Source organism: Girardinichthys multiradiatus, chromosome 13 (genome assembly GCF_021462225.1).
Source record: "Girardinichthys multiradiatus isolate DD_20200921_A chromosome 13, DD_fGirMul_XY1, whole genome shotgun sequence".
Classification (NCBI taxonomy): Eukaryota; Metazoa; Chordata; class Actinopteri; order Cyprinodontiformes; family Goodeidae; genus Girardinichthys; species Girardinichthys multiradiatus.
The window spans coordinates 41,703,317-41,713,897 of NC_061806.1; the positions used below are offsets into that span (position 1 = coordinate 41,703,317).

At 40.5% G+C, this 10,581-nt stretch overlaps 1 protein-coding gene across 4 annotated transcripts in view; it reads right to left on the reverse strand.

The window, feature by feature from the left end:
• LOC124879118 (zinc finger MYM-type protein 4-like) overlaps positions 1 to 10,581 on the reverse strand; it is a 51,154-nt gene that overhangs the window by 6,259 nt on the left and 34,314 nt on the right. For 3 of the 4 annotated variants that reach the window (XM_047383449.1, XM_047383448.1, XM_047383450.1), the window contains 8 exons: positions 10,331 to 10,481; positions 7,912 to 8,084; positions 7,673 to 7,817; positions 6,641 to 6,736; positions 6,524 to 6,555; positions 6,146 to 6,305; positions 5,275 to 5,387; positions 4,906 to 5,134 (listed from right to left, as the gene is read on the reverse strand). In XM_047383449.1, coding sequence (XP_047239405.1) covers positions 4,906 to 5,134; positions 5,275 to 5,387; positions 6,146 to 6,305; positions 6,524 to 6,555; positions 6,641 to 6,736; positions 7,673 to 7,817; positions 7,912 to 8,084; positions 10,331 to 10,481 — 1,099 coding nt within the window. Of the gene's footprint in view, positions 1 to 4; positions 1,235 to 4,905; positions 5,135 to 5,274; positions 5,388 to 6,145; positions 6,306 to 6,523; positions 6,556 to 6,640; positions 6,737 to 7,672; positions 7,818 to 7,911; positions 8,085 to 10,330; positions 10,482 to 10,581 lie in introns of those variants that run through there. The other variant, XM_047383451.1, reaches the window with a different exon arrangement.

Below are 10,581 nucleotides of genomic sequence, written 5' to 3' on the forward strand. Positions count from 1 at the left end.
GAAGAGCCAAGATGAGAGAAGCAGTTCATTCAGCATCAGAACAAACCCGTCTAGAAACGGGCTGCTCACCAGTATGACAGCAAAGGTCGGAAAAACACTACATCAAACCCTTATATGGTGAATCTCCTTAATGAGAAGCCAAACAAAGTGCTGGAGTGATTAGTTTTGTCATTTTGTCAAAGATTAGCACACTGCCCCCCCTCTGCCACCTGTTGCTGTGCACTGCCATTCAGCTGGATGAAAGAAGCCACCTTTACTTTTCCTCACTTATAAACGAGGACAGTTTCTGATGTTTGGAAAATTTTCTGGTAAAACCCGGACAGCCGTGGTGTGAAAATTAAAGAAGTGGAGCTGACTGCAGGCTCTACGTGAGCAGATAGCCTGACTAATTAACAGCTAATATTAGCTTCTTATACAACAAGTATTTTCAACTGAAAACTGCTTTTAAATTAACAGGCTCTATAATTTTGTCCATGTATAAAAATAAATGTTCAACTAAAATTATATTTTACAGTTTAATAGAATTGAATTTAAATCAGATTCAAGGATGGATATTATTTTAGCAGCATGAGAAGAACTGTCTCTTTTCTGCTTTAAAGAAAAATATAGATCATGTTGTACTTGTTTAGGTTTTTTAATGAATAATTGAATTGTATCTGAAACAGACTGTTTATCTGTATTCAGCCAGACAGCAAAGAGTCCAAACCATCAGCTGGTTGCAATTAATCATTTAAAACAATCAACACAGTTAATCTCATGCCTTCTTTAATGACTGCAGCCTTAAAATGATTCAAGCTCTTCACGACACCATCTGTTGCTTAGCAGAGCAGCCTTTCACTGTTTCAGAACCAGACTCCAGCTTCTGGAAGCATTTCTGAAGAATCTTGACCCACTTCTCATGGACAGAGGCCTCCAGTAGAAATGAGCAGCTAACGTTGGTTAGTTTGGAGATAAGGTTAGAGAGGCATGGCTGAGATGGTTTGGACACATTGGAAAAAGGATGTTGGGGATGGAGCTGCTAGGCAGGAGAAAAAGAGGAAGACCCCAGAGAAGATTGATGGATAACAGGTGAAGAGGAGAGGGATAGGGTGAGGTGGAGATAGGTGGATGGCCAGTCTAGCATCTCCCAGAACTTCTTCTGAAACCAAGCCTTGGTGGACTTCACTGTCTTCTTGAATGATGCCCATGATTTCCTGATGACTGGATCCATCTTTCTCCAAACGCTGTAGGTTTTCTGTCCCAGAGGAAGAAAAGCGGTCCCAGTGTTATTTTCAGAGAAGACCACTGATCCAAAAGGCCCTAAAAGTTCCAGTTCTGATTCATGGCTGCACTGAGCAGAATCCCCAGAAAGCCGGTTTGACTCCTGCTGTGTTTTTGGGCCAGTCGTGCTTTATGTTTTGGAGTTCAAGCATGGATCTTCTCTGTTCAGTATATCTTCGCTGTAGAAACAAAAACCTCAGTGGCTGCTGCCACCAAGACCTGCTGCAGGTCTTTGGAAGTCAGATGAGGGTTTTTGACCACCTGCCACCACAGGAACCTGGTGGCCTCCATTAATACCTTCCTTTCCTTCTTATGCCACCAGGTGGCGTAGCCCCCGTTTGTTCACCTCTAAGCTGTTATAGAAAATTTTAGTGTTTTGCTTGATTTGCTCCTTGATTCTCTACAAGAACTGACAAAAGTATTAGAACCCCTCAGTGTTGATCCATTCTTCTCTTATTTAGTCTTAGAGTAATGGTTTCTCAGCCTTCTGCTTGCAGCTGTGTGAGATAATATGTACGCCACACTTTTAAGATTATATCTAGGACAACAGGTCTCATGAGAGGCACCTTGAAAACTGTTGTAGCTTCTAGGAGAACTTTTACTTTGTCTGGTCAGAATGATTTGGCAGCACTACTGAGTACATCTCCAATGCTGTAAAATCCTTCTCTCTTGCAAGATTATAATAAAGCTGATTCTGAGGGACAATCATCGGTCTCTGTCTTGGTAAAAACTAATTTTTCTACAACAAATGGAGACGAGGATGGGATTCCTTGACTGAGTTCTTCCGAGGACATCGACAGGAGTGTCTGATCAACCTGAGAAGAGCTTCCCTGCCTCAAACCCTTTTAGTGTTAAGGAGTGGAGAACTTCTGACTCGCTGTTCTTGGAGACTCAGCGCTGGAATCCAGAAGACCATATTTTATTTCTTCCAGAGACGGTGAGAAACAATGAATCAGCATAATTTAATTAATTATCATCAATAATAATTTGCTTAATAGTTTGATAATTATAACCAAAGGCCTATAAATTAAATTGCAAAATATTTAAAACAAAAAGCAGAAATAGAGAAAATAATAAAAGGCTTAATAATAATAAGGACTTCTTAAATTTTAACTAAAAGGTTAAAACTAACAGTTTTCTACTGGGGACAAAGAGGATCTGGGATTTTTCCCTCCTTGAACCAGTAGCGAGGTGCACGGACCTCGCTGGCGCGGTTGATGCCACGCTGCGTGTGGGTGACCAGTACTTCACCAGTAGAGACCCTCCCTATACGGTTGAGCGAGGTTCTCCTAACCAGTAAGTTAGGGGGAAGACGATTAGGTGCCAGAAAGCTCTAAACTCTTGTGGAGACGTCTGCAGGTTTTAAAGGAATATTCCCCCCATTTACCAGTAAGTAACGGGTGTAGCAAGGCTGTCAGTATGGGACAGCGGTTCAGTTCTAAGGGATCACCTCCTCCTCCCCCAGGGAGAAACGTATGAAAAAATATGGACCACAATGCACCAAGTGCATCAATATATTGGGTTAAAACTTTTGCAGCTCTACAATATTAAAAGGACTGAGGAAGCAACAAAAGTGACATTCTCATTTTACAGGTTTTTGCCAGGGAAGATGTATTTTTGGTTCTGAAAGTAAGAAAGAATCTAATTGGACAAGTGGTACCACAAAAACTCTAATATTATGTTCTGTAAAGACTCTGCTTAGAAAGGCCTTCTTCCAGAAACTGTGGACCTATTTCCCACCACAGAACCAGATTTTGAAGCATGATTTTCCTTTAATCCAAAACAGATCTGTGTTGTTTTATTATAATGTCTGAAGCTCCTTATGAACTCTGGGTTAAAAGAAAATATGACGTGGGGATTAATTTAGAGCTGTGAACTAGTGATTGAAACTCTTAAATCTGTTATTGTTGATGCCAGAAATAATAAACCCTTTAGTCTGAAAATATTTAAGGTATTTAATCCATTTTCTTTCATCTCTGCAGAAAGCTGGCATCAGTGTTTAAAGCAGTGGTTCTCAACCTGTGGTTCCTGGACGCCTGAGGCCCGTGAGCCATAGATTGTGGGTCAGTGAAGAATATTTAAATAAATCAATAAAGGTTAAAGGTATGCCATTTAACTGAACAGAGTATATTCAAATAAAAAAACAAACCAAAATACTACACTTATTAAATAAAAGATCGAAGCCAATGATGGGTTCTGACTTTAAAATCTATTAATACTCAAATTAGGTTTCTACTCTGGGGAACAGATTGAAGCTGAAGGTTGTTTTGGAGCCAGGGTTAGGATTCAGGAAATTAAAACTCATAGTGACTAAAGTCTTTTATAACAGAATAAAGACAGAAGTAATTAGGGTTCAGGAATTAAAATCCTAGGAAAGACCTTTATGGGGCATAAAAGCAGATAAAGTCCTTTATTTTAGGGATAAATAAAAGCTTTTCTTTTAATATTAAAGAGGAAGAGCGAACTCCAGTCTCCTCCCCAGGGAGAAATGTTTGATTTCATGACAACTTGGATGAGTTTGAAAATGTTCTGCGTACTCTAATTAATAGATTGATGACCTCTAGGTCATATCAGATGACCCTCCTCACAGGTGAAGGGGAACCCTTGGATTCCTCTGATGAGTCTGAAAGTGACTCTCATGATGACGTTTTTTTTATAAGTTTTATTAATGGTCAATTTTCATCTGTTCACATAATCTTCTTGATTCTAATGATGTAGATGTGTACCGAACACACAGGGTAGATGATAACTCATGATTTCATTTTGCTAGTATAGTGGTTTTCTTCATTTAATTTTTTGAGTGAATTCTTTATATGATTTATCATTTTATCTGATCATTCCTTAAAAGGTTGTTGATTGAAGAGATGTTTTGTTTCCAACAGAGGATGACAGTTATAGTAGATTTGTTGTAGTGTTTAGCTTTGTAATAATGTTTCATTATTCATTTTACATTATTTAGTCAATTTTTATTACTACTTATTTCATATAATCAATTTTCGATTTGTTTTTATTATTCATTTTATTTCTAATCAATTCACCTTTTGAAATTTATTTTCTTGTACCTTTCCTTCTTTGTTATTCAGTAAAAATGTTCTTAGGTGTTCGATAACATATGAAACTAGTTTCATTATGATTGAAGACGGTGGATTGTCATAGAACATTTTAGTGTTTTGCTTGATTTGCTCCTTGATTCTCTACAGGAACTGACTAAAGTATTAGAACCCCTCAGTGTTGATCCATTCTTCTCTTATTTAGTCTTAGAGTAATGGTTTCTCAGCCTTCTGCTTGCAGCTGTGTGAGATAATATGTACGCCACACTTTTAAGATTATATCTAGGACAACAGGTCTCATGAGAGGCACCTTGAAAACTGTTGTAGCTTCTAGGAGAACCTTTACTTTGTCTGGAGCACTTTAGACCACAGCTGGGTGTTATAAACGCTAAAAGAACTAAAAATAAATTTGTATTTGATTTTTTGGGTGGAAAATTAAACGAGAAATCAGTTTGATGAGTCAAACAGCAGCACGTCTACCATGTCCCATGGATGCAGCAATCATCCAGAAACATTTATCAGGCACAGATCATTCTCTCAAGGTTTTTCCTCATTTTTTTACTCCATATCTCAGGTTATTTCTGTGGTTTCTTACCATCTGGGGCAGGAGTCTCTTTACTTTCTGTCTCTTTCCCCGAAGCTTTTTCTTTCTGAGTCTCCAGCTTGTTGTTCTTCTCCTCGTCCTCTTCTGCCACCATCTCAGCCATCAGGATAAGCTCTGCCTCGTACGGATCTGACGGGATCTTCTGCTTGATCTCCTGGATGGTTTCCACGATGCGCTCGGCGCTGTCCATGGTCACGGGCAGGAACATCGGCACAGGCAGCTGTGGTGGAGAGGAATGAGAAAATATCGACATGTGAGTGGTGACAGCCATCGCTAAGGTATTTTACCTCTGCCACATATGAAGCTCAAGGTGAAGGAAAATGAGTTCAGTTAAATTTAAATGCAGATAGCAGGACGTACAGGTAAAGGCAGGCTCAGAGGTTTGGGAGCGAACTGGCTGTACATGTTCATGGGTACAGGAACATAGACTGGAACAGGAACCGGAAGAACCATGACTTTGGGAAGCACGTCATCTACAGGAAATAAGAAAGACACAGATCAAAAGTTTCCAACATTAGTGAGGAAAGAGATCTCAGTTTGATGCACCTGGATGTTTGTGAATATTAAAAAAATGCTTTAAAGACATAAAAAGTTGCTGTCGTTTACTCTAAACCCGAGAAAAACACTTATTTGGGTTGTCTTGGAAAACCAAATGCATGCTGGGAATAAGATGCAAATAACCAACAGAACTAATTAAACCGTAAACAAACTGACCAACAGGCTCAAGCTTAATATGCTGTCGGGTAGATCAGGGTCCACTGGACCACAGACCCTGACCATGTGTACAATGGAGGTCCAAACGTGCCAAAACAAAAAATAATAAGTTGTTACCTGATTAGTAAAACTAATACAAAAAGATTCTAACAAATAATGTTTTTTATAATTATTATAACTACAATTTACAATAATAAAAACATAGTGTACAGAGAATTTTACTATTTTAAAATGTTGCCTTATTATTTTATCAGTGTGCCTCAAAGAGCAAAGTCAGTGGGCGGGGCTAAGGCTGCTTCACTAAGGATTTACCTCACAGGTTCCAACCAATCAGATGTTAGTCACATCATTTGAACCTCAGCTCATATTAGTTAATACCTTCATTAAACCGCCTCTATTCTAAAACATTTTCATTTTTATGTAAATGTGTGCAGAAAGAACAACTCATTTAGAGTGGTTTCTTCTTCTTGTGTTTGACGTATAAAGAAGTAATGATGACGCCTGGACCAGGTCTTACCTGTCTGCGCCTCCACGCTGACCATCTGGGTTTTGCAGGAAACTCCTTTATTCTGCACCAGAGGTTTACACAGCAGAGCTTTGTTCTTCAAGAGCTTTGGGGCAGAAGGAGGAGGAGCAGGAGCAGGCTGGGACTTCAGTGTGTCTGTTTGGACACCCATCTACAAGAAAACAAATGGCAGAACTCAAATGTGCTCGGCCAGCATCAGCAACCAGTGACTACCAGAATAAAACTTCATTAATTTATGAATCACTGTTTTAGTTATTTAAAGACGTTCTTTATCGGCTCATTTCACATTCCTCCAAGTGTTTGAAGATCAACAGCTGTAGCACCATTTGGGTTTTATTTGGGTTCGTTCAAAGCAGCTCGCTAACTTACGTTTCCAGAGTTCTTGGATTTTGACTTTGAGGCTGTTGGAGACAAATAAAAACGTGAAACTTTGATGTAAAAAGAAAACGGAGTCACACAAATACATGAACGTCTTTGGTTCTGTACCTTGCTGGGCCGGTTTGTCTGCCGATTTGGATTTTCCAGCCGGCTGGTCGGCAAGCGACATGACGCTGGCGATGACGGGCGTGGCCTCACCTGTAGCTGTAGGAACCAAGGCACAGAAACCCAATCAGTCCACACTGAGTCAGTTAAAGTCCATCAGCTCAAAGTTTCTGCTCCTCACAGGTAAACATTGAACCTTCGTTACTTCTTTAACAAAACTTCTCCTTCACTCGACGTTCTCCAGTCGTTTCTGCACATTTATCTCCTAAAATGAGTTCAGGAACAACCAGCCTGAAACCAGATGAGATGAAACGTCTTAAACGTCTCACTGATGCTGACAATAAGATTCTTCTCACAGTAACAACGTCCACGGTGAAGAGTGTTGCTCTAAATGTAAACTGGCAGTGATTGGTTCTGGAGCGCTCACTGATCATAAAAAGATCTGATTTTTGGTTTCCAACCAGCAGGACTTCGTTCAGCGCCAATCAAGCTGGAAAAAAATCGTCTCCAGAACAAAACTTTAAGCTTTCTGAAGCTTAAAGCATCCTGTGGGTTTTATCTTTATACCATCATTTACATTCAATTCTAGTAAACACGTTAAATAATCAATAATTATTCAATTATTCAAACTATCACTATGACTCAAATAGATCATACAATGTGATTGGTGACTCCTGCCCATCCAACCAACTGACGGCCAATCAGCTTGTCTACGTCAGCATTAGCTCCGCCCACTGATTCTGATGGGTAAGGCTGTCAGTGAATTCATACGACCACAGATTAATATTTATTGACAAGCGGATTATATTAAAGTAACTAGCATTTTGGTCTTTAATATATGCTTAATAACCTGTTTTCTTACATTATTTTATTGATTAGCATGTTATATTCGAGTAAAAAACATTCAAAAATGCAGAAAATAAAAGATTATTTTGTTAAAGTCAAAATTTTAATGAAAACCAGAACTTGTTCCATAAAAACGAGTCTTTGTCCCGTTCAGGAAATGTGGAATAAAAGTGAAAATCTGATTAGGACCTTTTAGGACTTCCCCCTGAGTGGCCACCTTATCGCAGCAGAACTTCAGCAGACAGCTGATGCCACAGAAGTGTTTGACTTCTCCCAGCAGAGGGAGACTCTGCTTCAGCTTCCCTTTCCGCCCACAGCTGTCACACTTTGCTACCTGAAGGGGTGGGGGACAGTTACAGCATCATCATCATCATCGCTGCAACACCAACAAATGATTGACTGCACCCAGTGGATCACAGCTGGCTTACATGGCAGAACAGCATGGTGTATTTGGACCTGCACTCCTCGGAGCAGAACTCCTCGACGGATCCCCCGTACTGAGCCGTCACCAGCTTCTTGGACACACAGTGGCAGTAAATGCAGGAGTGGCAGTGCTTCCCCCAGTTTTTACTCAGCTCATGTCTGAAGAGGAGCTTACAGCCTGGAAACAGGGACACAAAGTGGTTCTGGATCACCGATCGTATTCAGGCTGTTCTAGTTTGGAGCAAGTTCTTGTCTGTATCGTGGTATAGGGCCGTTCCCTTGCCTTTAATTTATAAATGTTGCTACTTTTATTCCAGATGTCTCCAACTCCAGTCCTCGAGTGCCCTTGTGCTGCAACCTTTGGATGGATCCCTGCTCCAACACACCTGAATCAAAAGGCTGTTGAGCTCTTGTTTCATGTGCTGAACCAGGGGTGCATCTAAACATTGTAGCGCAGGGGTCCTCAACTCCAGGCCCCCATTTATAAAAATGTAAACAAACGGTGGTTTTAGTGCTTTGTTTGACGTTTCAACCAGACCCAGTTTAACAACATCAGGTGCAGTTAAAACTGAATTTAAAATAAGAGGTCATAAAAATACCCAAATTCAGTCAGCGAGTCAAAAAACCAAATGGCAAAGTCCAGGTTGTGAAGTGACAAAACGAAAGTGTTTGACTTAAACAGAAATCGGTTGAAAAATGACTCATGTTTCATTATTTTCATGATTATGAATATTATAGCTTCACACTGAAGGCATCAAAATTATGAATTAACACATGTGGAATTATATACTGAACAAAAACGTGTGAAACAACTGAAAATATGTCTTATATTCTAGGTTCTTCAAAGTCGCTACCTTTTGCTCTGATTACTGCTCCACACACTCTTGGTATTCTGTTGATGAGCTTCAAGAGGTAGTCACCTGAAATGGTTTTCCAACAGTCTTGAAGGAGTTCCCAGAGATGCTTAGTACTTGTTGGCCCTTTTACCTTCACTCTGCGGTCCAGCTCACCCCAAACCATCTCGATTGGGTTCAGGTCCGGTGACTGTGGAGGCCAGGTCATCTGGCGCAGCACCCCATCACTCTCTTTCTTGGTCAAATAGCCCTTACACAGCCTGGAGGTGTGTTTGGGGTCATTGTCCTGTTGAAAAATAAATGACGGTCCAACTAAACTCAAACCGGATGGAATAGCATGCCGCTGCAAGATGCTGTGGTAACCATGCTGGTTCAGTATGCCTTCAATTTTGAATAAATCCCCAACTGTGTCACCAGCAAAGCACCCCCACACCATCACACCTCCTCCTCCATGCTTCACGGTGGGAACCAGGCATGTAGAGTCCATCTGTTCACCTCTTCTGCGCCGCACAAAGACACGGTGGTTGGAACCAAAGATCTCAAACTTGAACTCATCAGACCAAAGCACAGATTTCTACTGGTCTAATGTCCATTCCTTGTGTTCTTTAGCCCAAACAAGTCTCTTCTGCTTGTTGCCTGTCCTCAGCAGTGGTTTCCTAGCAGCTATTTTACCATGAAGGCCTGATTCACACAGTCTCCTCTTAACAGTTGTTCTAGAGATGTGTCTGCTGCTAGAACTCTGTGTGACATTGACCTGTTCTCTAATCTGAGCTGCTGTTAACCTGCGATTTCTGAGGCTGGTGACTCGGATGAACTTACCGTCCGCAGCAAAGGTGACTCTTGGTCTTCCTTTCCTGGGGCGGTCCTCATGTGATCCAGTTTCTTTGGCTTGATGGTTTTTGCGACTGCACTTGGGGACACTTTCAAAGTTTTCCTAATTGTTCGGACTGACTGACCTTCATTTCTTAAAGTAATAATGGCCACTCGTTTTTCTTCACTTAGCTGCTTTTTTCTTGGCATAATACAAATTCTAACAGTCTATTCAGTAGGACTATCAGCTGTGTACTGTATCCACCTCATGCACAACACAACTGATGGTCCCAACCCCATTTATAAGGCTTGAAATCCCACTTATTAAACCTGACAGGGCACACCTGTGAAGTGAAAACCATTTCAGGTGACTACCTCTTGAAGCTCATCAACAGAATGTCAAGAGTGTGGAGCAGTAATCAAAGCAAAAGGTGGCTACTTTGAAGAACCTAGAATATAAGACATATTTTCAGTTGTTTCACACTTTTTTGTTCAGTATATAATTCCACATGTGTTAATTCATAGTTTTGATGCCTTCATTGTGAAGCTACAATATTAATAGTCATAGAAATAAAGACAACTTTGTGTGTGCGTGTATATATATATATATACACACACACAAACAGTTAACTATGCAAAATATAATATTTTTATATTTAGTTTATTTCCATACTTTTCCAGACCTGGGAATCTGCATATTTTTCCATACGTTTGGGGACCCCGTGGTGGGAACCCTGGGGAGTGGGGTTCCTGTGCTTACCATCGCTGCAGAAGTAGCAGTCTTTGTTGTTGATTCTCTTGGCCTCTCTGGTGATCTTTTCGATCTTGCAGTATTCACACAGACTCATCACAGCGTTGGCCTTCTTGTACTCCATCGAACAGTCAGAGCTGCAAAGGAAAACTATTTTGTCCTGCAAACACGCAGGAAGAAATGATCCGGAATGAGAAAATCCGAAACAACATTAGGAACATTTTTCTCTTCAGCCCTGGATAAAACCTCAGCTGCTGAAT